We start from the raw sequence: 27,615 nt of genomic DNA, 5'->3' as shown, positions 1-27,615 counted from the left end.
AGACATTTGTTAGCGGTGGCCAGTCAACTGACCAATCAGCAGATTCTCCTGGAGCAAAGGCTTGGCTAATTAATATTAATTAGATATCGTGACTGAAAGCTCAAGTAGACTCCCCACACAACTGCAGCCTGGCTCATTAATATTCATGAGCGAAGTGTATTGTGCACATTGTGATTGGTGAGCGCCGGCGGAGCTCCGTCTCTGATTGGTCGAGTCCTGCGCCAATCACTCGACAGCGTTGCATCGTAATTAGCGCGTCTGCGCTGCAGGGCGATTAATCTGTCATCGGAGAGAAAGACTGTAGCGTTGAAATAGAGTGACACATACAGATGTGTCCGTGCCGATCTCCCGACAGTAAATAACACGACTCCTCGCCGGGATTTGTTCATCAGTAACTGGATTAGGTCGTGCGATTTAAGGCGCTCAGGTGCAGCGAGATAACGGTGAGTGAATAATGTCAGTTTATATAGAGACGATGATGGCGTATTACATGATTTACATCGCTTACAAATACTGTATGTTTATATCATCCACATGAACACAGCTCTTATTTATGCATCTACAGCCTTTATATCATTCTCCGCATTAATGCATCCGCATCTCTCTTGTCATTCGTGTAAATACATTAGGCCTAACTTACATCTCTTATGATGCACGTTCAGACACACACACACACACACACACACAGAATAATGACGATGGAATATGTAACGTTAGGCCTAATGCTGAGGAGCTGATGTTGTGAGACAGTGTTTGCGAATATAAATGCAATTGCGCAATCTTTGTGTGTGTGTAGCTGATGCGCGTCTAGATGCGCCCCCCTCCTCCTCCTCTTCCTCCTCTTCTTCTTCTTCCTCCTCCTCCTCCTCTCTAGTGCACGCGCTGCCGCATCACCTCCGTCATGGGGAACCGGGGTATGGAGGATCTGATCCCGCTGGTCAACCGGCTGCAGGACGCGTTCAGCTCGATCGGTCAGAGCTGTAACCTGGACCTGCCGCAGATCGCGGTGGTGGGGGGGCAGAGCGCCGGGAAGAGCTCGGTGCTGGAGAACTTCGTGGGCAGGTGAGAGACGGACAGGAGACAGTGTGCATGACTACAGCCAGCCTTCACTTCTGATTTCTGAACTGTTCATCAGACAATAACAACAAAACAAAAGAAACCCCCACAGAATCTGTCTTTTTAAAAGGTTATTATAATGGGATTGTGTTAGCTTTAATGGAAACTGGTTTTAATGGTTCCCACGATAGAACCTGTTTACACTAAGTGAAATTATCTTTTTTTTTTCTTTTTTTTTTTTTGTGAAATGTTATTTACAATCAGTGCAAATAGCTATATTATATTTATACTATAGCAGGATATTCTGCTAATGACTTATTGCCAATAGTGGCAATTATCTGAATCTCAGCATTTTTATACATTATAAAACAGTATGCAATAACAACTTATTGATTTATTTCAAATAAAGATATTAATTTAATTCAAATGATTAAATTGATGCCACTTTATTGGAGCACAAGCACTAGACCTACCTGAGACTTTATTCTCAACATTTTGATTATTTCCTTCATTTTTATAAAAAAATAAAAGCTATTCGTATTTGAAAAAAGTTTTAAAACTAGGTCAATCGCGTCAAAAGTAATGAGACGGTTTATCATCCAGGCCTCTGAGTCTGCCGCAGATGAGCGTCTTCTGTAATCTTGACTAACACAATCACACATCGATGGGTGAAGCTGGTGTCTGAGCTACAGTATTAGCACTTACTGTAAATACACAATACATCTGAATAAAGCCCTTCCTGAAAAAATGCATCTCGTGTGACTGTTAACCAACATCAGAGATCTGTGAACATCAAATGTGTATTTATTTTGAAATCTTATGGTATTTCAAGTAAATACATTAGGTGAAAAAGGTAATGCCTGCATTACATGTAAATAAGAATCTCTTTAATGTGTTTGAGAGACAGAAGCCTTCCAAAGACACAGTACATGGTTACAAGCCCACTGAGTGATCATGTGTTCATCAGTAGTTGAAACACTGACACGATTCTGTGCATCCAGAGCTCAAACGTGTGTCGTCCTGACTCATGATCTCTGTGTGACTTTCTGACTGTGTATTACAACTGTTGTAGCCTCTTTAGAATTCTGTGTTCAGCATCTAGTGTGACAAAGGCTTTAGAAGGAAGTTACAGTCATCCAGGAGGCAGGTTATGAACACATACATAGTGGTTTTCAACACAAGGGGTTGAGAGAAAGATTTTTAAGTGGGAAATAAAGAATGAGGAGTCAAATATAATACCTAACCAAATTACTGTCAGTATCTGAGCAGAGATCTGAATGAACTATATCAGAGATTTGGGCTGAACTAGCATGAGTTTAACTTCAGAAAAATAAAATCTGAAGTTAGGAATGGAAGCGGTCTGAGAAATGAACCCTGAGGTACACCTGTGGAAACTGAGGCAGCTTGTGATTGTGTTTGATAATACAGACAGACTGACGATATCAGACGACAGCCAGTGGAGGGCCGAGACTGTGATGAGCGAGGGCTATACACTACAGTATATTACATTACATTTTACAATTAATATTTTCTGAGAGCAACTGAGGGAAACTGTCCTGAGTGAACGACAAGGAGAAAAGGATCAGATGGAGAAAAAGCTTGAGATAGAGTAGATTCAGCTGGAGAGACACAGGTTAACACACAAATGTCAGATAAGATAGTAATTATCAAATGTGATGTCATATCCTGCTGGGTGTCCGACATCATGCATGACATAATAGAGTGTACTGATAGAAACTTGCATCATTGATATTATTAAATTATCGCAAAATTCACTCTTAAAATACTGGAAATTTGGGAATTTTATTCATAATTTTTTGACAAGGCCATTAGTAGATTTTGTATTAATTGGCCATTCATATGCAGCTGTTGATTAATTGTATGTGTGCTTAATATTATAATATTGTGATATAAAAATGCAGGCTGATATATCAGTTTATCGTTAGATGTGACACAATTCATAAACAGAAAATGTTGACGATCTTTGGACAGGACTAGCAGTGTATTCAGAGAGGGCTGTTAATCAGGCCAGCTGTAATGTAGTCTGGTGTTAGAGTGTAATAGAGTAATATACGTGTGAAGACGTCTGTAGCATGGCACACGGATCACGTCACATAGAGAGGAATGGTGTTGTGTTTGTTTTTTTGTCAGTGGCTCTGTGTGTTTTCCAGGGATTTTCTGCCGCGTGGATCCGGGATCGTCACACGCAGACCCCTTGTTCTGCAGCTCATCAATGCAAACGCAGGTGAACTCCTGTCTCAGTGTGTCAGGTTAACATGACGCCAGCCGCTGATGTTCTGCTAATTTAATCTTCCAGTTTAACTCAGTTCTTCAGATCTTCTTTGTGTCTCTCTGTCGGTCTAACATCTTCAGAGTGGGCCGAGTTCCTGCACTGCAAAGGGAAGAAGTTCACAGATTTCGATGAAGTGCGTCAGGAGATCGAGGCTGAGACCGACCGCGTCACCGGAGCCAATAAGGGCATTTCTCCCGTTCCCATCAACCTGAGGGTGTATTCCCCGAACGGTACTGAAACCTGAGCTGCTCTGCCGTTAGACGGAGAAATCCTAGTGATATCTCACTGTGCATGGTGTGGCATGTTACACAGCTTCTGAAAACCCTTTTGGATACAAGACTGCAAATGTGCAAATAGTCCTGAACAACATTTGTAAGAAGCATTTTTGGATGTAACAACACACATGGATGTACATTCCAGCGTAGCTCATATGTCTGGGAGAGTGTGCAGGGGTTTAGCATTATTAACCAGTCTCTGTTCTGTTTTATTTGCCGTCATGAATGTCCTGATTGCTGTGCTCTGGTCTCTGTGCAGTGCTGAATCTGACCCTCATTGACCTGCCGGGCATCACTAAAGTGCCGGTGGGAGATCAGCCGGCCGACATCGAGCATCAGATCCGAGACATGATCATGCAGTTCATCTGCCGCGAGAGCTGCCTGATCCTCGCTGTCACTCCGGCCAACACTGACCTGGCCAACTCTGACGCGCTCAAACTGGCCAAAGACGTGGACCCTCAGGGTGAGTGACCTGCTGACCTCTGACCTCCTGACCTCCTGACCAGAGCGGCTGTACCTTACTCTAGTCTGCTCCAATTACTTTAAAACAATTACAAAATGAATTTTTATGACAGTGAAGGTTTATTGTGTGGCCTTTGGTGCTGTGGTTTAGTGGTGAGGCAGGTTCGAGTACGGTCAGTGTCTAGTTTCAGGTGATTTATCTGACCGCAGGTGTTTGGTGTTTGGTGTGATGTCACTGCTGGTAAAGTGTGTTCTCCTGAATGTGTGTGATTACAGGACAGAGGACCATTGGTGTGATCACTAAACTGGATCTGATGGATGAAGGAACAGACGCTCGAGACGTTCTGGAGAACAAGCTCCTGCCTCTGCGTCGCGGTGAGAAACCTTCACTTCACACTTCTTACCGTTTACTTCTCATGTCAGAGATTATTCGTCTTAATTAGGGATGTCAAGTAATTCATTTTTTTATCTGATCAAATACATGATTAATGAATCACAAATTAATCACTACGATTTCTGGCTGAGAAATTACCCACCAAAAGATCATGTACTGTGATTATTTTGATAAAAGAGAAAAGCACTGAATAGACGATAAGATTGATGATACACAGGTATTACGGCTTTAAATGAATATAGAAATGAGAAACGATGTTAAAAAGTGAACTGTTACTCTGAATCATCCGTTCAAACGAAGGGCGGGCAAAATAGCCTAAAAGTTATATCATGATATTTCAAGAATATTTGTGATAATATTTATAATTTGACTATATATATATAATATATATATATTTTTTAAACATGGAACAACGTTTCATTGGTGATTGCAGCTGGATGAATTAGTGCAAACCCAATGAAGAGCACATTCAGTCCTTTCCCAATGAGTTTGTGTCGATGACAGACACTGATAACATGAAGAGTGAATCTAGTGTCATAAGATGACAGACAGACAGTTCGTTTGAGATACTGAGGAAGAGCAGACAATACTGATAAAAGTGTGTCTATGAGAACGTGTTTGTTTATTGAATATTGTATGAAGTCAGTATCAGATGTGCAGTGGTGCAGACACTGGGGAGAAGCAGCACTCTTACTGGTGTGATATTGCTAAACGATATCATATGAGAGAGCTCGTGATCATGCTCATCAGACGCTGCATCGGTGCAATTATTGCCTTAATTATTTTAATGTGTTATAATTCATCTCACCAAATTAATGCATTAAAATGGCAGCCTTAGTTTTAATTTTCCTAAACACCAAAAGCCTGAAACTGTCTGCAGACTCGATCCTCAACCACACCAAAAGTGTGCATCTTATTGATGTTCCAGTTTACATGGGGTTTTCCTAGTTAAAGGGCTCAAATTATGCTTTTTTAAAGATCATTATTTTGTGTATTTGGTGTATCAGAATATGCTTTAAAGGGTTAGTTCACCCAGATAGCACAATTATGTAATTAATAACTTACCCTCATGTCGTTCCAAACCCGTAAGACCTTCATTTATCACAGAGCTGAGCCAGATGAGAAGAACCAAGGAGCTGATGATACTGCGCATGTGTGATTCAGCGTGAAGCAGACCGACACAGAGCGTCTGAACTGAACTGATTCTTTTGGTGATTGATTCTGAACTGATTCTGTGCTAGTGTTATGAGCACGGGTAAACCGAAGGCTTGAATCAAGGGCAATCATCGCAAATGACACCATTACGTCCAGCACAAAAGAACCAGTGAACCGTTTTCTTCAACCGGTTTATTGAATCGAACTGTCCGAAAGAACTACTGGTGATACGAAAAACCAATGCAAACGGTTCTTCACTCGTGAATAAGTCATTATCTGGCTCGGCTCTGTGTTCATCTTCAGTTCTCTCTTCACAGCAGTTCAGTCAGTGTACTGTTTGAGTAAATGAATTACTCCGGGATATTGGTTTGTTTGAACTCAGAGGGAGTGTCAAAAAATATTAAAAAAGTTAACAGCTTAAGTCATTTGTGGATTAATGCGTATTAGAGATGCGAACCGTTTAAAACGATTCAGTTCGATTCGGTGAACTAAATGATTTGTTCGTGAACCGGATATCCAGACTGCTTTGATTTGAACTCTCTCTCACACGGACACGGAAGAGAAGACAATGCTGAATAAAGTCGTAGTTTTTGCTGATTTTGGACCAAAATGTATTTTCGATGCTTCAAAATATTCTAACTGACCGTCTGATGTCACATGGACTACTTTGAAAGGCAGTTCATCATTGAATTCAGTGATGTCATCTCTGTTCAGTTAAATAGTGTCTGTGTATTTATTTGCAATCAATCAATGATATCGCTGTAGATGAAGTGACCCCAACTAAGCAAGCCAGAGGCGACAGCGGCAAGGAACCGAAACTCCATCGGTGACAGAATGGAGAAAAAAACCTTGGGAGAAACCAGGCTCAGTTGGGGGGTCAGTTCTCCTCTGACCAGACGAAAACCAGTAGTTCAATTCCAGACTGCAGCAAAGTCAGATTGTGCAGAAGAATCATCTGTTTCCTGTGGTCTTGTCCTGGTGCTCCTCTGAGACAAGGTCTTTACAGGGGATCTGTATCTGGGCTCTAGTTGTCCTGGTCTCCGCTGTCTTTCAGGGCAGTAGAGGTCCTTTCTAGGTGCTGATCCACCATCTGGTCTGGATACGTACTGGATCCGGGTGACTGCAGTGACCCTCTGATCTGGACACAGACTGGATCTGGTGGCTACGGTGACCTCGGAACAAGAGAGAAACAGACAAATATTAGCGTAGATGCCATTCTTCTAATGATGTAGCAAGTACATCGGGTGTTATGGGAAGTGTTCCCGGTTCCGGTTTACCTAATTAATGAAGCCTAAAAATCCTTTAACGGATTTGAATATTAGAAGCATATTAGTATGTTATGTGTAAGCCAGGTTAAAGAGATGGGTCTTTAATCTAGATTTAAACTGCAAGAGTGTGTCTGCTTCCCGAACAATGTTAGGTAGGTTATTCCAGAGTTTAGGCGCCAAATAGGAAAAGGATCTGCCGCCCGCAGTTGATTTTGATATTCTAGGTATTATCAAATTCTAATTATTATCAAATAGTTTTGAGAACGTAGCGGACGTAGAGGATTATAATATAAAATGAGCTCATTCAAATACTGAGGTGCTAAACCATTCAGGGCTTCATAAGTAATAAGCAATATTTTAAAATCTATAGGATGTTTGATAGGGAGCCAGTGCAGTGTTGACAGGACCGGGGTAATATGGTCATACTTTCTGGTTCTAGTAAGAGCTCTTGCTGCTGCATTTTGGACTAGCTGTAGTTTGTTTACCAAGCGTGCAGAACAACCACCCAATAAAGCATTACAATAGTCTAACCTTGAAGTCATAAATGCATGGATTAACATTTCTGCATTTGACATTGAGAGTATAGGCCGTAATTTAGATATATTTTTGAGACAGAAAAATGCAGTTTTACAAATGCTAGAAATGTGGCTTTCTAAGGAAAGATTGCGATCAAGTAGCACACCTAGGTTCCTAACTGATGACGAAGAAATGACAGAGCAACCATCAAGTCTTAGACAGTGTTCTAGGTTATTACAAGCAGAGTTTTTAGGCCCTATGATTAACACCTCTGTTTTTTCAGAATTTAGCAGTAAGAAATTACTTGTCATCGATTATGCTTTTCGTTAGTTTTTCAAATTGGTGTGTTTCACCAGGCCGCGAAGAAATATAGGGCTGAGTATCATCAGCATTACAGTGAAAGCTAACACCATGTTTCCTCCCAAGGGTAACATATAAAGTGTGAAGAGTAGGGGCCCTAGTACTGAGCCTTGAGGTACTCCATACTGCACTTGTGATCGATATGATACATCTTAATTCACTGCTACGAACTGATGGCGGTCATATAAGTATGATTTAAACCATGCTAATGCACTTCCAATGATGCCAACAAAGTGTTCAAGTCTATGCAAAAGAATGTTGTGGTCAATTGTGTCAAACGCAGCACTAAGATCCAATAAAACTAATAGAGAGATACACCCACGATCAGATGATAAGAGCAGATCATTTGTAACTCTAAGGAGAGCAGTCTCAGTACTATGATACGGTCTAAATCCTGACTGGAAATCCTCACATATACCATTTTTCTCTAAGAAGGAATATAATTGTGAGGATACCACCTTTTCTAGTATCTTGGACAGAAAAGGGAGATTCAAGATTGGTCTATAATTAAAAAGTTCTCTGGGGTCAAGTTGTGGTTTTTTGGTGAGAGGCTTAATAACAGCCAGTTTGAAGGTTTTGGGGACATATCCTAATGACAATGATGAATTAATAATAGTCAGAAGAGGATCTATGACTTCTGGAAGCACCTCTTTTAGGAGCTTAGATGGTATAGGGTCTAACATACATGTTGTTGGTTTAGATGATTTAACAAGTTTATACAATTCTTCCTCTCCTATAGTAGAGAATGAGTGGAACTGTTCCTCAGGGGGTCTATAGTGCACTGTCTGATGTGATACTGTAGCTGACGGCTGAATGGTTGCAATTTTATCTCTAATAGTATCGATTTTAGAAGTAAAGTAGTTCATAAAGTCATTACTGCTGTGGTGTTGGGAAATGTCAACACCTGTTGAGGCTTTATTTTTCGTTAATTTAGCCACTGTATTGAATAAATGCCTGGGGTTATGTTTGTTTTCTTCTAAAAGAGAAGAAAAGTAATCAGATCTAGCAGTTTTTAATGGTTTTCTGTAGGATAGGTTACTTTCCCGCCAAGCAATACGAAATACCTCTAGTTTTGTTTTCCTCCAGCTGCGCTCCATTTTTCGGGCTGCTCTCTTTAGGGTGCGAGTATGCTCATTATACCATGGTGTCAAACTGTTTTCCTTAACCTTCCTTAAGCGTAAAGGAGCAACTGTATTTAAAGTGCTAGAAAAGAGAGAGTCCGTAGTTTCTGTTACATCAAGTTGTTCTGAGGTTTTGGATATGCTAAGGAATTTGGAAACATCATGAAGATAACTTAAAAAGCAGTCTTTTGTGGTAGAAGTGAAAGTCTTCCATACTTGTAACAAGAAATAGAATTGACCATTTTGGCTATATGAAGTTTGCACAAAACCACGCTGTCTTTCTTTGTGTGAACATTTGGGCGGCATTAAACAAATATTTCCACATTGTGACGTAGAGATGTGGGGCGTGTTTAAACGAGGTGTTTTAGGGGGCGTTCCTGAGTCTTAACTTTGATAAACAATACCTCTTTGGATTTGAGACTTTAGTCTTTGAAACTTTACAGATCTTCTTCATGCACCAAGAGCTTGTAACACTCCTAAGAGAAAGGAAAACTTGAAATCACATCTTATGACCCCTTTAATGACTGTTACTCTTTTCAAACGTGCCTCAGTCGATGAGTTAGTGCTGCATCTCTTGCGTGATGATCTTTAGCGAGGTGTGCTCGAGCTCACTGTCAGCTCCACAGTAAAGTGAGCCAGATGATGATCAGCACAGCTTCTGAAGCGCTCAGTGAATCTATAGTGAAGCTCTGTGTCGCTCAGGGTACATCGGCGTGGTGAACCGCAGTCAGAAAGACATCGACGGGAAGAAGGACATCAAAGCCGCTCTGGCAGCAGAGAGGAAGTTCTTCCTGAGCCATCCGGCCTACAGACACATAGCGGACAGCATGGGCACGCCACACCTGCAGAAGGTCCTCAATCAGGTACTGTGACGTGAAGAACGCTGTTGATGATGCTCATGACTTCTTCTGGATTTAATGAGAAGCATTCTTGTTTCCACAGCAACTGACCAACCACATCCGGGACACGCTCCCGGCGTTCCGCAGTAAACTCCAGTCACAGCTGCTGTCTCTGGACCGAGAGGCCGAGGAGTACCGGCACTACCGGCCCGACGACCCGTCACGCAAGACCAAAGCCCTGCTGCAGTCAGTGCCACAGCCTCCTGTAGAAGAGCTCACCAGGAGCTCCTTAATCATGTGCAGCAGATGTGTGTCCTGCTCGATGACACCGTGCTCTGATATCACCCGTCAGCTTTGAGACAGAAGCAGTGTTGTATTTTTATAATTAGAATATAATGTATTAAGGTTGATTCAGTGATCTGAAACAGATAAAACTACTGATCATTTTGTTAATGAAAAGATTTACAAAATGTTCTTTGACAAGTTTTTTTCCCATGATTAAGACGAGACGATGATGAGAGCTTAAATCCGTAAATCAGAGCTACTTTTAAAATGATGCTTTCCTGCCCAGTGTGAGATGTTTAGCTTTAATGAAAGTGTTGGGTCATGAGATCTCAACTATATAGATTGTGTTTGCTGAGTAAATTAAACACTGCTGTTTTAATAGAGAAACATTATGGCCATTTGGAAATACTGGAATTACTATCAGCCATTTTACTGTTGAAATATTTCGTTTGTTTTTGCCAGTTTTCATGATGCAGACAGAGGACACAATCTGTGATATTAATATATATAATAAACAGCCTGTAATAAATCAGTACAATAGATGAGGTCAAATAATTAGATTTGTGCTTATTGGTGAAAGTACAATTTCTAAAATGCGAAAATTCACTTCTCAAATGACAACAATCTTTTCAATTATAATTTTGAGTCATTTGAACTATTATAAAGCAAATGTGATTACGTTTTCATTGACTAAAACTAGACTAAACAAAAAAAGGACTAAATATGACAATAACTAAAAGGTACATTTGACACCAAGACTAAGAGTAAGATTAATGTAAAAGATTGAGACTAAATAAAAAATGGCTGAAACAAATTAACACAATATAATACAAGTCAAAAATAAGAGTTAAGATCACTGACTCAACCAAAGTACAGCGAACGGTCCGAGCCGGTGATCATCAGGTGTGACACACACTGAACCAGTCCTGCTTCATTTGGGTGTTAAATATGTGTGTGTGTGTGTGTGTGCAGGATGGTGCAGCAGTTCTCCGTGGACTTCGAGAAGCGCATCGAAGGCTCTGGTGATCAGGTGGACACCGTGGAGCTCTCTGGAGGAGCCAAGATCAACCGCATCTTCCACGAGCGCTTCCCGTTCGAGCTGGTCAAGGTGAGTCTGCTGGACACTGATGCTGCGTCTGCTCTCGCCTCTTCATCCTAACCCTCCTGTGTTCTGTCACAGATGGAGTGTGACGAGAAGGAAATGCGTCGGGAAATCAGCTACGCCATCAAGAACATCCATGGCATCAGGTGAGGGCTGAGATGTCTCTTTTGGTCGTGTGGTCAGGTGTGTGTGTGTGTGTGTGTGTGTGTGTGTGTGTGTGTGTGTGTGTTATGGTCAGGTGTGTGTGTGTGTGTGTGTGTTATGGTCAGGTGTGTGTTGTGAGTCAGCGCTGAAGATGACTGTGTGTCTCCTGCAGGACGGGTCTGTTCACTCCAGACATGGCCTTCGAGGCGATCGTGAAGAAGCAGATCGTGAAGATCAAGGAGCCGTGTATTAAGTGCATTGATCTGGTGGTTCAGGAGCTGATCAACACGGTCCGTCAGTGCTCTAATAAGGTGATGACTGCGTGTTGTGCAGAATTCAGCACCAGCGCTGAATTTCATAAAACAGAGAGATTATAGAAATATTAAGGATACAACTTTACTTTTAGAACTCAACATGAACTTATAACAGTTTTGTGTGATCATGAATGAGAAACCGGCAGAGTTTTGCAGATTTTCACCGCAGTTTTAGCAGAAGAGCCACATGTGTCGTTGATCACATCAGGAATAGTTCACCCAAAGCACTCTGTAATGTGATCTGCATGCTCCTGTGAGCCGAAGCGTTGGAGTGACTGAGCGGGAGCTTTAACACCCATCGAGGCCTTTCTAGGTCGACTCTCAGACACAGATCCATTAGATGATTAAAACAATATCCTGCAGTGAGTGGATCAGCGCAAAGGAAACACTGCAGAATTACAGCAGTTTGTAACTGAACATGTGCTGTGTTTCCAGATATACACCGGCGGAGGGTTTGTCAAACACTCGATCCGTAACGTTTAGTGCACTGTCATGCTGTCCTAAAACTGTGGGTCAGGTTTCTAATTCTGTGTTTCATGATCTTCACGCTCAGCTGGATTCGTTCCCTCGCCTGCGGGAGGAGACGGAGAGGATCGTCACGTCTCATATCCGTGACCGAGAGAGCCAGGCCAAAGAGCAGGTAGGACACACCTGGATATCTGTGTGTGCAGGTGGATAACCAGATTACGGCTCTGTAACGAGATTAGGGCTCTGCAGCGTCTGTGTTTGTGTCTCTGCAGGTGCTGCTGCTCATTGACGTTCAGCTCGCATACATCAACACCAACCACGAGGACTTCATCGGCTTCGCCAAGTATGTGCTGAAGGGCTGTCAAGCAATTAACATTTTTAATCAAATTATTCGCCATATGGTAATTAATTAATTGCATCCCTGCAGCACAAAAGGAGTCTTAAGCTGCTGGGGTATATTTGTAGCAATAGACAAAAAAAACATTGTATGGGTCAAAATTATAGATTTTTCTTTTATGCCAAAAATCAATAGGACATTAAGTAAAGATCATGTTCCATGAACATATTTAGTAAATTTCCTACTGTAAATATATCAGAACTTAATGTTTGATTAGTAATATGCATATGCATGCAAAGAGGAGAACTCGAAAAACATCAACCAGTTTCAAACCATCTCACTACTGAGTGTTGAAGGAAAGGTGTTTTTCAGCATCATCTCATGAAGAGTGACAGAGTTTCTCCTCAAGAACAACTACATCGACCCCTCAGTGCAGATCCTGGAGGTCCTGGCTGCTTGGAACACACTGGTGTAGTTACACAACTCATCAGAGACACCCATGAGAACAGAGGCAACCTAGTTGTTTTGTGGTTGGACCTGGCAAATGCCAATGGGTCTATACCACACAAGCTGGTCGAGCTCGCTCTACACCTCCACCATGTTCCCAGTAAGACTACAGACCTGATCCTGGATTACTACAATAAGTTCAGGATGTGGGTTACTTCAGGGTCAGAAACATCAGTCTGGCATCATATTTGGAAAGGAATAATAACAGGTTGTACCATCTCTGTTATTCTTTTCGCTCTTGCCATGAACATTGTGGTCAAGTCTGCTGAGGTGGAATGGATGACCTTACTATCAAGACATCATCGGTCCCAGGGTGAAGGTGGATCCTACAAGACTTGAGAGACTCATCACCTGGGCAAGGATGAGTGTTAAGCCCTCCAAGTCAAGGTCCATGGAGCTGAAGAAGGGGAAAATGGTTGACAAGTTCAGTTTTTCCTTCTCAGGAACTGTCATCCCAACCATCCAAAGCAATCTAGGGAAGTTTTTTGACTCCAGCCTGAAAGAGTCTGCCGTCATCCAGAAGTCCAACAAAGAGCTTGGAGCTTGGCTTACTAATGTTGAGAAGTCTGGACTGCTGGGTAGATTTAAAGCCTGGATCTAGCAGCATTCCATCCTGCCCAGAGTCTTGTGGCCCCTGTTGGTCTATGCTGTCCCAATGACAACAATTGAGTCCCTAGAAAGGAAGATCAGTGGCTTTCTTCAGAAGTGGCTCAACCTTCCATACAGTCTTACCAATGCTGTACTCTATGGGACGAGTAACATCCTGCAGCTGCTGTTCAGTGGCCTTGCAGAAGAATTTATGTTGGTATGCACCAGAGAAGCCCTACAGTACAGGGACTGCAAGGTGTCATCAGCCAGCATAGAGGTGAGGACAGGAAGGAAATGGAAGGCTGTGAAAGCAGTGGAGGTGGTAGAATCACGCCTGAGACAAAAGGCACAGGTGGGCACAGTGGAGACAGGCAGAGTGGGCTTGGGCTACTTCCCAAAGACCCTGGTTAGCCAGGCCCATGGCAAAGAAAGACACCATCTACGTCAGGAAGGTCCAATGGACTAGGTGGACACATGAAACCCCTGGGCAAACATCTTGCAGGCAGATTTCCATCAGGTCCATTTCCTGGTACAAGCTGTCTACGATGCCCTGCCAAGCCCAGCAAACCTCCATGTCTGGGGGAAGAGCGAGACACCTTCCTGCCTTCTTTGCTCTGGAAGAGGCTCTTTAGAACATCTCCTCAGCAGCTGCCAAAAGGCTTTGGCTGATGCTCGCTTTTGTTGGCACCATGACTAGGTGCTTAAGGCAAATGCTGAGAGCTTAGTCTCAGCCATCAGCACCAGCAAGTACCATCATGCTCCAAAGAAGGCAGTCCACTGGAGAGGAAACCCTGGGCATGCCCACATTTAACAACAGGCCTCCTGGCAGCTGCAGGCCGACCTGGGAAAACAACGGAGGTTCCCTCAGCACATTGCAACGAGAAGTCTCCACCCAGACATGATAGTTACCTCCGAGGTTTCAAAACAGCTGATCATTCTGGAAATTACAGTTCCCTGGGAAGAGCATATTGAGGAAGAAATGAGAGGAAATGGGCTGAATGTCACTTCACTTTTTTTTTTTTTTTTAAGTACCAGGAACTGGTGGAGGAGTGAATGGAAGAAAGGCTGGAGAACATTGTATGAGCCTGTAGAAGTCTGCTGTAGAGGCTTTGCATGACGTTCACTTTGCAGTCATTTGGGCATTACAGGTGTGCAAGGTGTGCATGTCGGGGCTTGACCAACTCCGGCTGGGTCGCCTGGGTGAGAGTGTATGATGTTTCGAGACCCCAAACACCCAATGATCACTGAGGATGCATCCCAGTGCATAGCTAAGAACATTTGAACAACTTTAAAGATGATTTTCTCAGACAAATATTGTCCTCCTAACAAACAATACATAAATGGATTATTTAGCTTTCAGATTATGTATAAATCTCAATTTCTAAGGTTTTTGCTCCAGGGTCACAATTGTATCTATTTGATTTATTAATCTATTACACTATCAATCTATTTGACTGAGCCATACCTCCAAAATATAATCTTTTATTGTGTTAAAGGAGAAAGGCATTGAGTAGACAAAAATAAATATGTTGGTTTAACATTGAATAAAGAATGATAATAAATGGAAATGAAAGTTCATATAGTTCATATTTTTTGAATACTGAAATATGAAAATACTCTCAATATAAAGATAAAAGCACTAGTAGGTGGCGGTGAGTTGAATGATTGAATCATTCATTTAACGATTCAATCAAATGGCTGATTCATTCAAACGAAGCAAGTGACTCTTTATGTATGAGTCTTTGATTCATTGACTCACTTGATTCATTCAAAATCATGGCTTCATTCAGTGACAAATCACTGCTGTGTGTTCATCTGTGACCTAACCCTAACAGACAATATTAACTATATTAACTAAAACATTAAGTTCTTGTTTATTGAACTGTTCTATAAATCAACATACATCACTTTAGCTGGTGTGATATTGCTAACCTGTCACCAATCATATGATATAAATATAAGAGGGTTAGGGTTATTTTTTTGTTCTGATATTTAGAATTTTAGGCTCATATCACTGCATCCTAATAGACTCACAGTCAGTCGTCCTGCATCATGTCATCATATTCACCATTGCTCTCTCGTTCTCTCTCTCTCTCCCTCTCTCTCTCTCTCTCTCCCTCTCTCTCTCTCACTCACACACACACACTCTCTCTCTCTCCCTCTCTCGGTCTTTCTCTCTCTGTCTCTGTCTCTCTCTCTCTCTCTGTCTCTCTTTCAGTGCTCAGCAGAGGAGTAGCCAGGCGAATAAGAAGAGTTCTGCTGGGAATCAGGTCGGTGTGTCCTGTATGTTTGTTGGTGTTTGTGAAGGCCATCTATGTTTATAGCACTCCAGACATCAATGCTATTTATTTATTTTTTTGTCATTTTACATGGCTTTGACTTTCTTTCTGCTCTGGTTTTACTGCCCTCACTTTATTACTCAGTAGTTCTTGTGTTTGTCAGGATGTCCATGTGTTTATGGACATGTTGAGTTGTGTTTCTGTTCTCAAACACGCGTGTCATGTTCTCTTCACTATCCTCCCGTGTGCGCGAGCGGCTCCTGCCTGATGTGCTGTTGTGTTTGGCTCAGGAGCTCCAGGTAAGAGCCTCTCATAACTGCATCCCTGTCTCTCTCCAGTCCTTCCTGTCTCATCCGTGTCAGATTGTCTCTGTCTCCATAGACACTGATGATGGATAGAAACTCCTCTGTTTAACATTAACAATGTATTACTGAAAAATACTGCACACCAAAGTGGAGATGTTGCATTGCGGCAGTTAGGCGCCGTTCACAGATCACGTCTAAACAAAGGTTTGCAACTTGCTCCTGTAAACAAAAGTTTCCGCCACTTGCCCCGCCTCAGGGGTCTTCTGATTGGCCCACTGTTTGATTAGCGGCATTGTGTGTGAAAGTGAAATACTTAAAATGGCATCTTCGGCACTCATGTGCGAGATGCTGCAAAAGACAAGCACAATGGAAAAACACATTATGTGTGAACGGCCCCTTACACCTTGGTTTTGCATTATTTTTTAATAATTTATTGGCCTGCTGTCAAATATTTCTTACATTACAGTGAATTAATGGCATTGTCAGAAACATACAGGACAGACGTTTAGTTTTGCTGTGAGAAATGAAATCCTGCAGCAGATTGATCCCGAGTGATCAGTCTGGGTTATTTATCGTCTGACAGTTTTCAGCCTCGGTTTGCTGTATATGTGGCTCAGGTCTACATGTTTAATTAATAATCCGACAGTCGTTACTTGTTATTTCAGTGTAGTGTGGTTAGTGTCAAGTTAGTGTCATGGCGCACTGATGATAGAAGAGTGTTTGGAGGATCCAGTGATTGGCTTTAATAAAAGGGATCTTGAGCATAAAATTGTGTGTGTGTGTCTCTTCAGGTCTCGTCTCCTCCAGCCTCTGGAATAATTGTAAGATGTCAGGTTGATGTATGTAACTAAATGCACTGAGGTTATGGAGCAGTAGATGTAGTTCAGTTCACTGCATGAACCAGAGGACAGTTTTCAGATCTGTGTGACTTTAAAGGAAAAGTTCACCCAAAAATAAAAAAATGAACCCTTGATTTACTCGCCCTCAAGCCATCCTAGCTATGTATGACTTTATTCTTTCAAACAAATCCAATCAGGATTTGAAGCCCAATAAAGCACGATCATGATTTGCATGATGATAAGGAATCACAACAGGAGGCCTTTACCCAAACCACCCCCAAACCCGGAGCTGTGTGGGACACTTTTTATGATTAATGTATGCGATTTATTGGCCTTCAAAATCTCAATACCCATTCGCCGCCATTATAAATCTAGGAAGTCAAGTCACCTTTATTTATATAGCACTTTAAACAAAAAAAGATTGCGTCAAAGCAACTGAACAAAATTAATTGGGAAAACAATGTGTCAATAATATTAAATGACAGTTAAAGGCAGTTCAATTCCAGGCTGCAGCAAAGTCAGATTGTGCAGAAGAATCATCTGTTTCCTGTGGTCTTGTCCTGGTGCTCCTCTGAGACAAGGTCTTTACAGGGGATCTGTATCTGGGGCTCTAGTTGTCCTGGTCTCCGCTGTCTTTCAGGGATGTAGAGGTCCTTTCTAGGTGCTGATCCACCATCTGGTCTGGATACGTACTGGATCCGGGCGACTGCAGTGACCCTCTGATCTGGATACAGACTGGATCTGGTGGCTACGGTGACCTCGGAATAAGAGAGAAACAGACAAATATTAGCGTAGATGCCATTCTTCTAATGATGTAGCAAGTACATCGGGTGTTATGGGAAGTGTTCCCGGTTCCAGTTTACCTAATTAATGAAGCCTAAAAATCCTTTAACAGATTTGGATATTAAAAGCATATTAGTATGTTATGTGTAAACCAGGTTGAAGAGATGGGTCTTTATTTTTGATGTGTCTGCCTCCCGAACAATGTAAGGTAGGTTATTCTAGAGTTTAGGCGCCAAATAGGAAAAGGATCTAATGTAGATACAGTATATTTTTTAGATGAAAAAATGCAGTTTTAAAAATGCTAGAAACGTGGCTTTCTAAGGAAAGATTGCGATCAAATAGCACACCTAGGTTCCTTACAGATGACGAAGAATTGACAGAGAAGCCATCAAGTCTTAGACAGCTTTGTAGGTTATTACATGCAGAGTTTTTAGGTCCTATAATTAACACCTGTTTTTTTGTTTTTCAGAATTTAGCAGTACGAAATTACTCGTAATTCAGTTTTTTATATCGATTATGCATTCCGTTAGTTTTTCAAATTGGTATGTTTCGCCAGTCCGTGAAGAAATATAGAGCTGAGTATCATCAGCATAACAGTGAAACCTAACACCATTTTTTCTGATGACATCTCCCAAGGGTAACATATAAAGCGTGAAGAGTAGCGGCCCTAGTACTGAGCCTTGAGGTACTCCATACTGCTCTTGTGATCGATATGATACATCTTCATCTTCACTTCTACGAACTGATGGCGGTCATATAAGTACGATTTAAACCATGCTAATGCACTTCCACTGATGCCAACAAAGTGTTCAAGTCTATGCAAAAGAATGTTGTGGTCAATTGTGTCAAACGCAGCACTAAGATCCAATAAAACTAATAGAGAGATAAACCCACGATCAGATGATAAGAGCAGATCATTTGTAACTCTAAGGAGAGCAGTCTCAGTACTATGATACGGTCTAAATCCTGACTGGAAATCCTCACACATATTTCTCTAAGTAGGAATATAATTGTGAGGATACCACCTTTTCTAGTATCTTGGACCGAAAAGGGAGATTCAAGATTGGTCTATAAATAACTAGTTCTTTGGGGTCAAGTTGTGGTTTTTTGATGAGAGGCTTAATAACAGCCAGTTTGAAGGTTTTGGGGACATGTCCTAATGACAATGATGAATTAATAATAGTCAGAAGAGGATCTATGACTTCTGGAAGCACCTCTTTTAGGAGCTTAGATGGTATGGGGTCTAACATACATGTTGTTGGTTTAGATGATTTAACAAGTTTATACAATTCTTCCTCTCCTATAGTAGAGAATGAGTGGAACTGTTCCTCAGGGGGTCTATAGTGCACTGTCTGATGTGATACTGTAGCTGACGGCTGAATGGTTGCAATTTTATCTCTAATAGTATCGATCTTAGAAGTAAAGTAGTTCATAAAGTCATTACTGTTGGGGTGTTGGGAAATGTCAGCTCTTGTTAATGCATTATTTTCATTCATTTAGCCACTGTATTGGATAAATACTTGGGGTTATGTTTGTTTTCTTCTAAAAGAGAAGAAAAGTAATCAGATCTAGCAGTTTTTAATGCTTTTCTGTAGGATAGGTTACTTTCCTGCCAAGCAATATGAAATACCTCTAGTTTTGTTTCCTCCAGCTGTGCTCCATTTTTCGGGCTGCTCTCTTTAGGGTGCGAGTATGCTCATTATACCATTGTGTCATACTGTTTCCTTAACCTTCCTTAAGCGTAAAGGAGCAACTGTATTTAAAGTGCTAGAAAAGAGAGAGTCCGTAGTTTCTGTTACATCATCAAGTTGTTCTGAGGTTTTGGATGTGCTAAGGAATTCGGATACATCAGGAAGATTAGTTACAAAGCAGTCTTTTGTGGTAGAAGTGATTGTCTAACCCCAATAAAGTTCAGAAGGGAAGAGCCAGGATAATTTTTAATGCAACTCTGATTGGATTCATCTGACAGAAGAAAGTCATGTAGAGCTAGGATGGCCTGAGTGAAGCGTTCTCAGTCACCGTTACGTATCTCACTGTTGATTTCTCACGTCACTCTGCACTCGTGTGTTTCCTGCACTGATCCCTGCTGTGCTGAACGTGTGTTTGTGTGTGACGCGTCTTGCTTCATCTGGCAGGTGATCCGTAAGGGCTGGCTGACCATCAATAACATCAGCATCATGAAGGGAGGAGCGAAGGAGTACTGGTTCGTGCTGACCGCCGAGAGCCTGTCCTGGTTCAAAGATGACGAGGTGAGCTCCTCTGGCATTATGGGATGAATTTTGTGCATTAGGAGTCAATGTGATGCTGAAATGCATCTCTGTATGAAGAATGAGGGGGATTGATGACTTTATTTAATAATGCTAATAACTCTTCACATGCTCCGCAGCAGCTGTCAGAATCATTGGCTCTTTAGCTGGCAGCCATAAACCACCAGCACATGAAAACCTAAATCCTTGTGTTATTCATACAGTCCAGATGATTAGAGTAATGTGAATGAGTGTGATTTCCTTTAGAGTTCCACACGCACTCGTTTCTCTTCATTCTCCAGCCTAATTTCTTTATCTTTACATGTTTATTGAACTCTCCTTTTGCCATTTCTCTCTCTCCTAGCCAGGTATATATGGTCTGCTTTCACAGCTTCCCTTTCATTCCCTGTTGGTGCTGCATAAGGAGTCTTTTTATCATGAAAAAAACTTGAGATCTTTATTAAGTGGTTGAGCTAATTAGATTGTAATTCTACTGCTGACCCATGTCTATCTGAATCCCACAGGAGAAAGAGAAGAAGTACATGCTGCCCCTGGACAATCTGAAGGTCAGAGATGTGGAGAAAAGCTTCATGTCCAGCAAGCACATGTTTGCCATCTTCAACACTGAGCAGCGGTAAATAAACCACTTCTCACTTCTTTTTGTTTCCAATAGAATTGTCAGAACTGTTTTAAATGATCTGACTCCATGTCATCAGTTCTCAAAGAGCACACCATCAGGTACAGAGGATATCAGAAACTCGTTCATTTAACGCTGATGTTTTAATAATCATTCCAGTTCTATGAGGATAGAAATGTCCACCTTAACACAGAGGAACAATGTGGTGGAATCACTGTCTTGGTTATTAGTGGTGTGAGGTCAGACCACTCCTGGTTTCAGAGATGATTTCTGATGTGGTCAGACTGGAGCGGGTTCCTCACACACAGGTGAGAGCGTTCAGTGCTTTTCCTCTGTGTGACGGCTGGGTTTCTCTCAGGAACGTGTTCAAGGACAACCGTTTCCTGGAGCTGGCGTGTGACACTCTGGAGGAGGTGGAGAGCTGGAGAGCATCGCTGCTGCGGGCTGGCGTTTATCCCGAGAGGGCCGTGGTCAGTGCCTACTGCATATCTCTCTGTGTAACAAACCTACATTCACATCAGATTCACATCATCGTTTCTGATTCTCTCCCTGGACTCAGGTGGAGAGTGAGAGTTCAGGTCCGGCGGAGAACTTCTCCATGGATCCTCAGCTGGAGAGGAAGGTGGAGACCATCAGGAACCTGGTGGACTCCTACATGGCCATCGTCAACAAATGCATCCGTGACCTCATGCCCAAGAGCATCATGCATCTGATGATCAATAACGTAAGCAGGATGCTCTGTGACTGACCGTTGAGGGTTTGACCGTTTGAACACTATTATATCTGACTCATGATGTTCATCAGAAGAATCAGAGCATGGCTGTGCTTAAACATTAATGCATGCATCTGTCTAATCTCTGTGATACGTGAACATAAACGAGTGAATTCATGACGTTACTGCAGCTTGTACAGTGTTATACGAGTCATGAAATCCTGTTCTGTCTACATGACTATAACTAAAAAGAATTAGCAATTCGATTGATTCTCAAACCCCATGTAGATGTGCTTTGTTTCAGGATAAATATGTGCGAATCAAAACATTTTGCTGTTTGGACTACAAATAACAAAATATATTTGGGTCAGATACCCCAAAAAAAAGAAAAAAAAAATTTTTTACTTGAAGCCTGCTTTTGCAATTAATTCCATCTGACATTAACGTATTTAAATATACTTTTATTTTGCAATAATTTCACAATCTTCAAATTAATATAGAAACCACATAAAGACATTGTATTTTTATTATTTGATGGCGACTATTGCTGATAATAATACTGATGTTTTCATGTCATGTTTCAAATCATGTTTACTGCCATATGGCCATGTCAGTAGTAAAAGAAGTAATCACATGTGTTAACGTGTTAATTTTGACAGCACTAATATATATAAATATATATATATATATAAAATCTGACTAATTAACATTCCTCCTCTTCCGAAGGTGAAAGACTTCATTAATGCGGAGCTCCTGGCGCAGCTGTACTCTGCTGGAGATCAGAACGCGTTGATGGACGAGTCTCAGGAGCAGGTGCAGCGGAGAGAGGAGGTTCTGCGCACACACCACGCTCTGAAAGAAGCTCTGGCCATCATCGGAGACATCTCCACCACCACCATCACCACACCGCTGCCTCCGCCGGTCGATAACTCCTGGCTGAGCGCCGGTGCGGGTGGCTCTCGCAGGTAACCGCTCTTCTCTGTCTGATCTAGGTAAAGCACAGGAAGATCCAGAGCTGCAGATCCTGTGCCAGTGAGTTCTGATCTGGCATAATTCATAGGCTGCCTCATCCTTGAAAGCTTCTGGGAGCTTCTGAGAAGTTAGGAAGTTGGTCTGCTGGTAAAGCACTTTCTTATTTGCCCAACAAACACCCTAATCTCTTGCAGCTGCTGTGGAGCGGCGCAGCCTGCCTCTGGAGGTTAATGTGGTCAAGTCTCTTGACCTCAAAAAGTATACAACTCCTACCAAAATGCCAAACTCTGGGTGGTTAACTACAAACTGAAGCTGATTAAGTCATGTCAAGTCACCTTTAGACAAGGTCTTTAGAAGGTCTATACAGGGGATCTGTATCTGGGCTCTAGTTGTCCTGGTCTCCGCTGTCTTTCAGGGCAGTAGATGTCCTTTCTAGGTGCTGATCCACCATCTGGTCTGGATACGTACTGGATCCGGGTGACTGCAGTGACCCTCTGATCTGGACACAGACTGGATCTGGTGACTACGGTGACCTCGGAATAAGAGAGAAACAGACTAATATTAGCGTAGATGCCATTCTTCTAATGATGTAGCAAGTACATCGGGTGTTATGGGAAGTGTTCCCGGTTCCGGTTTACCTAATTAATGCAGCCTAAAAATCCTTTAACGGATTTGGATATTAAAAGCATATTAGTATGTTATGTGTAAACCAGGTTAAAGAGATGGGTCTTTAATCTAAATTTAAACTGCAAGAGTGTGTCTGCCTCCCGAACAATGTTAGGTAGGTTATTCCAGAGTTTAGGAGCCAAATAGGAAAAGGATCTGCCGCCCGCAGTTGATTTTGATATTCTAGGTATTATCAATGTTACGAGGCGACAGGGATGAGAGATGATTAGATCCATTTGCAAGCTTTTATTCAAAGACGTGGTCATAACAGACGAGGGTCAAACAATGGCAAACAGGTATATTGAGGGCAAGACAGAAGAGTAATCCAGAATGGCTGTGGTCAGTCGGTGGCTAACAATAGAAAACAGAGTCAGAAACAGCAAGACAAAAGGGCAAACCAAAATCACAGGCAAGAATCTAAACAAAAGAAAACAGGCAAGACAAGAGTAAACAAGAACTGGCTCCGTAGAGTAGCTATCGCTGAATGAGAGATAAACGCCAAACAATACTCTGCAGTGAATGGTGGTGTGAGACTGGTTTATATACTGTGTGTGACTGGTAGCAGCTGTGTGTTAGCGAAAGGAGGATCCATGATGGAAACAGATTGCCTGCTCTTTCCTGGGACATCCTGGAATTTTTATTACAGGGTTTCTGCGGGTCCTTAAGAAGTCTTACTTTCATCAAATTTAAGGCCATAAAAAGTCTTAAATGGTACACAAAAGTCTTAATAATTACTTCAAGAGATCTTAAATTTGGGGACAAAAAGACAGGAATAGTGATACAGCTTTATTCGATGATTAAAACTTAAAATGGCGATGATTTCTTTGAATAAAAACCGGGGAAATCGCTGTATTTCTGCCGACCAGACAACACCACCTGCTGGCAGAGAATGAATGTGCATTTCCAATAATCCCATCTGCTGTTTTTGTTCAGAACAATGTGAACATCCACCCGTGTTTTTACACATCTAACACGCAGAGCTGTAAATATGAACTGGTGGATCGACAAGTAGAAGATGCATTATACAAATCTAAACAATTAAGACGGTTAAATATTTTAACAAATTATTTCATTAATATAATGATTGATGAAAATAGTTTAAATCTAACAATTGATTCTTCAACTCATCCATTCTTTTATCAGTTTAAAAGGTGAAATAATTCCTTACATTTATATAGTGCAAGTACTCAAAGCGCTTTACATGTTTTATCATTTTATAAAACTTTTTGTGAAACCTCTACTGTAAATCATGCTTTTTACATCATTTTGCAGATTAGCCCTAGCTATTGTGGTAATTTTATTTGTGCAGAAATTAAATTTGAGCTTAAAATCCTGCAGATACCCTGCGTGATCCTGTGAGAGCTTGCTTGTAGGACATTGCTTTTTAGTCTTGTACTGCGCCCCCTGCTGGTACTGACTGGGTCAAACTGCTCTGATCCCTTGGGAAACCTGGCAAGAGCTACAGAGTGAACACTTCCCGATCTTTACAGTGCTCAGCAGCTTCTCTCCACACACTTTCTCTGACATGTTTTCACCTGTGTCGATGCGCTGAAGTGACCAGCGGTTTGACCGTCTGAGTCCTGTGTTCTTGCCGGTGAAGAGCTGTTCCTGTGCTCAGAGATGAGCGTGTTGAAGGGAACGGACGGGTCTGGTTAGGTGAGTTAGAGCTTTATTAGTTTCAGTGATGGGCCGTGGTTCTCCATGGAGCGAAGCTGGGATGTTCTGTGACAGAAAGCTAGTGGAGAGCAGTTCTCTCAGGAGCTCTGACAGGAGTTTCCTATCCCTGTAGGGTTCTCTCTCTCTCTTCGCTGTGAGTGTCTCTGTTGGTTTCTGCAGGTCTCCTCCTCCGAGCCCCACGGCTCCACGCCGGATGTCTGCGGGACAGAGACCCGCTGGTAGAGGTGCTCCTCCGCCTCCGTCTCGGCCCGGACCGCTAGGGCCCTTGAATACCAGCGCTGACAGCCCACAGGTTCCCAGCCGGCCCAACCGAGCGCCTCCCAGCATTCCCAGGTGAGATCTTTCCTTCGGAACGCCTTTCTCTCACACCTCTGATCTCTTCACTTACTACATGCATTTCTAGTCGTATTAAAATATTCCTCGCAGGTACACAAACTCATGCACGAATGCTTGGTCAGTGCATTGCAAGTGTGCAGTTCTTTTGCATACACTTATTATAGTAAGACTTTAATTTATGGTTTTGTCCTGCATACATTTACTATGTTCTTGTTATAGTAATTTAAATAACTGGGTAACAACTAGGTACTAACCCTGAACCCCTCAACCTAACCTTAACCCATGTAGTTACCTCATATTACATTACTTTCTTTGGCAAATACACGTAAGTGCACATACTGTAAAATGTAGTCCAACTGTTGCATAAACAAAGCTCCATACTAAAGGACGTTTCTTGCAACAATCTGTAACTCTGACAATCTTGCTCAGCATTGGTTGAGCTGGTGGTTTTACACTAACCCTTGCTAAACCTCGAGGCAATGCTGATAGTGCAGTACATACTCGCGTTGTGAAGTGTGTTTTGACAAATGTAGACACTTTCTGTAGTGATGCATAAAACACAGGCTTACGCCAGCATTTGCAAACTTTACTCTCGTCCCTGTTTTCATTCCTTTACGCATTACAGTCGTGCACTACACTAGTACTACCAGTTTTCACAAGAGCACTAAATTGCAATTCTAGCACTAGAGCAGCGTTTATGTGACCATACATATGCATATATATATTGACGTCAGCAAATAACATCGGTCTTATAATGCTACACTGCTTATAGATACTAATTCTGTCTTTTTTGTCTCTTGCCCCACCATCCAATGCCTTCCTCAATGCTTCTGTTGTCATGCACCGCTGTCGTCTTCTTCTAACACAGCCGTCGTCCTCCACCTTCCCCGACCAGACAGGTTCCCCCTTAAGAGGCCGTTTCCATTTCTGCTGGAAGCTGTTTTTCCAGAGCCGTTCTCAGCGTCTGTCCCATACCGAAGCTCTGAATCCCTGCATGTCCCCGTGATGCTTCCCTTCACGTGTGTGTCGTCTGTCAGTGCCTGTGGTTCAGTCTGGTTCAGAGTCTTATCGAGTCTATCCTCTACTAGTCTTCATCTAACCCGTGGTGAATCGTTCGTGGCAGTGCTGTGCTTCCCTTCTTTAAAGTGTGCAGCACAGCAGTGATGTTTCTAGTGATGCATGCTGGTTTATTTTAGGCTGTTAATATGTGTGTCCACTTACTTGTGTCACATTATACCTTAGTGTGTGAGCGATATATCTTAGTGCAAGCTGGGAAGTGTGTGTGTGTGTGTGTGTGTGTGGCTAAATTATAAGATAAACGTGTAAAATAGTTTAAGGTTATGTAATATTTGTGTTTTGAGATTTAAATTATTAATGTTTTTATTTCTTAATGTTGTTTGTCATTAAAAATGCTCAGAGAGCTTTATTTCTCTTAGTAGTGGACATCCGTTTTGCTGTCACATCTGTAGTCGTCTTTGTCTGGAACACTTATATAAGCACCAGAATATAACATGTATTCATCTTCTGGAATAGCGCCACCTGCTTGCCATACTAGCGATGACCCTGGAACTACAGTATACACCTGTTCTGCTGTGTAGAAAATCAACTCTATGTACTGTATGTGTTTCAGATAAATACAACTCATTATCCAGAACATCATCCCATTACTTTGCAATAAATCTAACTGTAGTTTTGTGTCGTCTCTCTCGGTCTGTTCATTGGATTAGTGTTATTTAAGCATTGATGATGTTAATTTGCTACTGTACTCGTGTTAATTAATTACAAGACAAACTCTTCATTTGAAAATAATATTATAGCATTCTTAAAAAGGACTAAATAAGGAATGTAAGACAATTATGCAGGGACTCTTGGAAAACACTGATGTATTTTTATGTTCATTATTACAAACATGAATATATGGATGTTTGTGAATCAGAAGCTGTTCAAATGGATGTAATGGTGTGTCATGCAAAATAATAGTCAGATAATATTAAACCGCTCTAACGAAGGGATGAAATGAAGCAGACAGGAGCTAGAGAGCAGGGCCAGAGACTGAATGACTGCAGCATCTGAGTGAATGAGTGAAGACTGCGAGTGAAGCTGAGCATGTTGTACTGAGATCGGTGCTAAACCACTGAGATCAGCTTAGAAACCTGCAGCTAGAGCATCATGATGGAACATTCTCCAGAAACATCTCTCTCTGACTTCTGTTCATCAGACTGCGCTGTTTGAACTCTTTATGTTCGTTTCTCAGACTATAGCTATGCACAAATGAAGTATTTTAGAAACTTCTCCTTTGTCAGAGCTGATGAGACTGGCATTTGTTTAAGAGCAGATCTGAGGTTTATACAGCAATTACACATTATAATAATACATTCATATGATGTTGTTGAAAATGAATGCTGAAAATGTGCTTTAGCTGTTCATTTACTCTTCAGAAATGTGTTCTCAGAAACTCTTCCAGCAGACCGTGGCGTAGTTTTCATTGTGGGACGAGTCTAGATTGAAAGTTTCACTGCAGGAAGATAACAGGAGCGTTTCACTCTTTCTGTGTTTCATTATGGCTTGATGTACTGTACCTCTATATGTATAAAATAAAACTGATTATGGAAAATAAAAGCAAATGAGAATCCACAGTGTCTAATTACTGTTTGCTTCATGTGGGTGGTGATTTAAACT

The 27,615-nt window shown here is 41.8% G+C and overlaps 1 protein-coding gene across 4 annotated transcripts; it reads left to right on the top strand.

The window, feature by feature from the left end:
* Positions 1 to 230: 230 nt before the first annotated feature.
* dnm3b (dynamin 3b) lies at positions 231 to 27,570 on the top strand. Of its 4 annotated transcripts, none has more exons than XM_026197033.1 (22): positions 231 to 443; positions 875 to 1,062; positions 3,228 to 3,301; positions 3,430 to 3,579; positions 3,884 to 4,087; positions 4,363 to 4,461; positions 9,603 to 9,763; positions 9,843 to 9,985; positions 10,997 to 11,132; positions 11,205 to 11,272; positions 11,443 to 11,581; positions 12,138 to 12,224; positions 12,325 to 12,395; positions 15,703 to 15,754; positions 16,054 to 16,062; positions 19,826 to 19,939; positions 20,461 to 20,570; positions 20,932 to 21,043; positions 21,133 to 21,297; positions 22,012 to 22,250; positions 24,760 to 24,933; positions 25,805 to 27,570. In XM_026197033.1, the coding sequence occupies exons 2-22, from the start codon at positions 902 to 904 to the stop codon at positions 25,845 to 25,847; spliced, it is 2,511 nt and encodes an 836-aa protein (XP_026052818.1). In that variant the 5' UTR covers positions 231 to 443; positions 875 to 901; the 3' UTR covers positions 25,848 to 27,570. The 4 variants fall into 4 exon arrangements, with proteins under 4 accessions (XP_026052818.1, XP_026052826.1, XP_026052832.1 ...); XM_026197041.1 differs by having other exon boundaries at positions 797 to 1,062; XM_026197047.1 differs by lacking the exon at positions 16,054 to 16,062.
* The last annotated feature ends 45 nt before the right edge of the window (positions 27,571 to 27,615 follow it).

The sequence above is a fragment of the Carassius auratus genome, chromosome 2 (assembly GCF_003368295.1).
Source record: "Carassius auratus strain Wakin chromosome 2, ASM336829v1, whole genome shotgun sequence".
NCBI lineage: Eukaryota > Metazoa > Chordata > Actinopteri > Cypriniformes > Cyprinidae > Carassius > Carassius auratus.
This window is presented reverse-complemented; position numbering and strand designations above follow the sequence as displayed.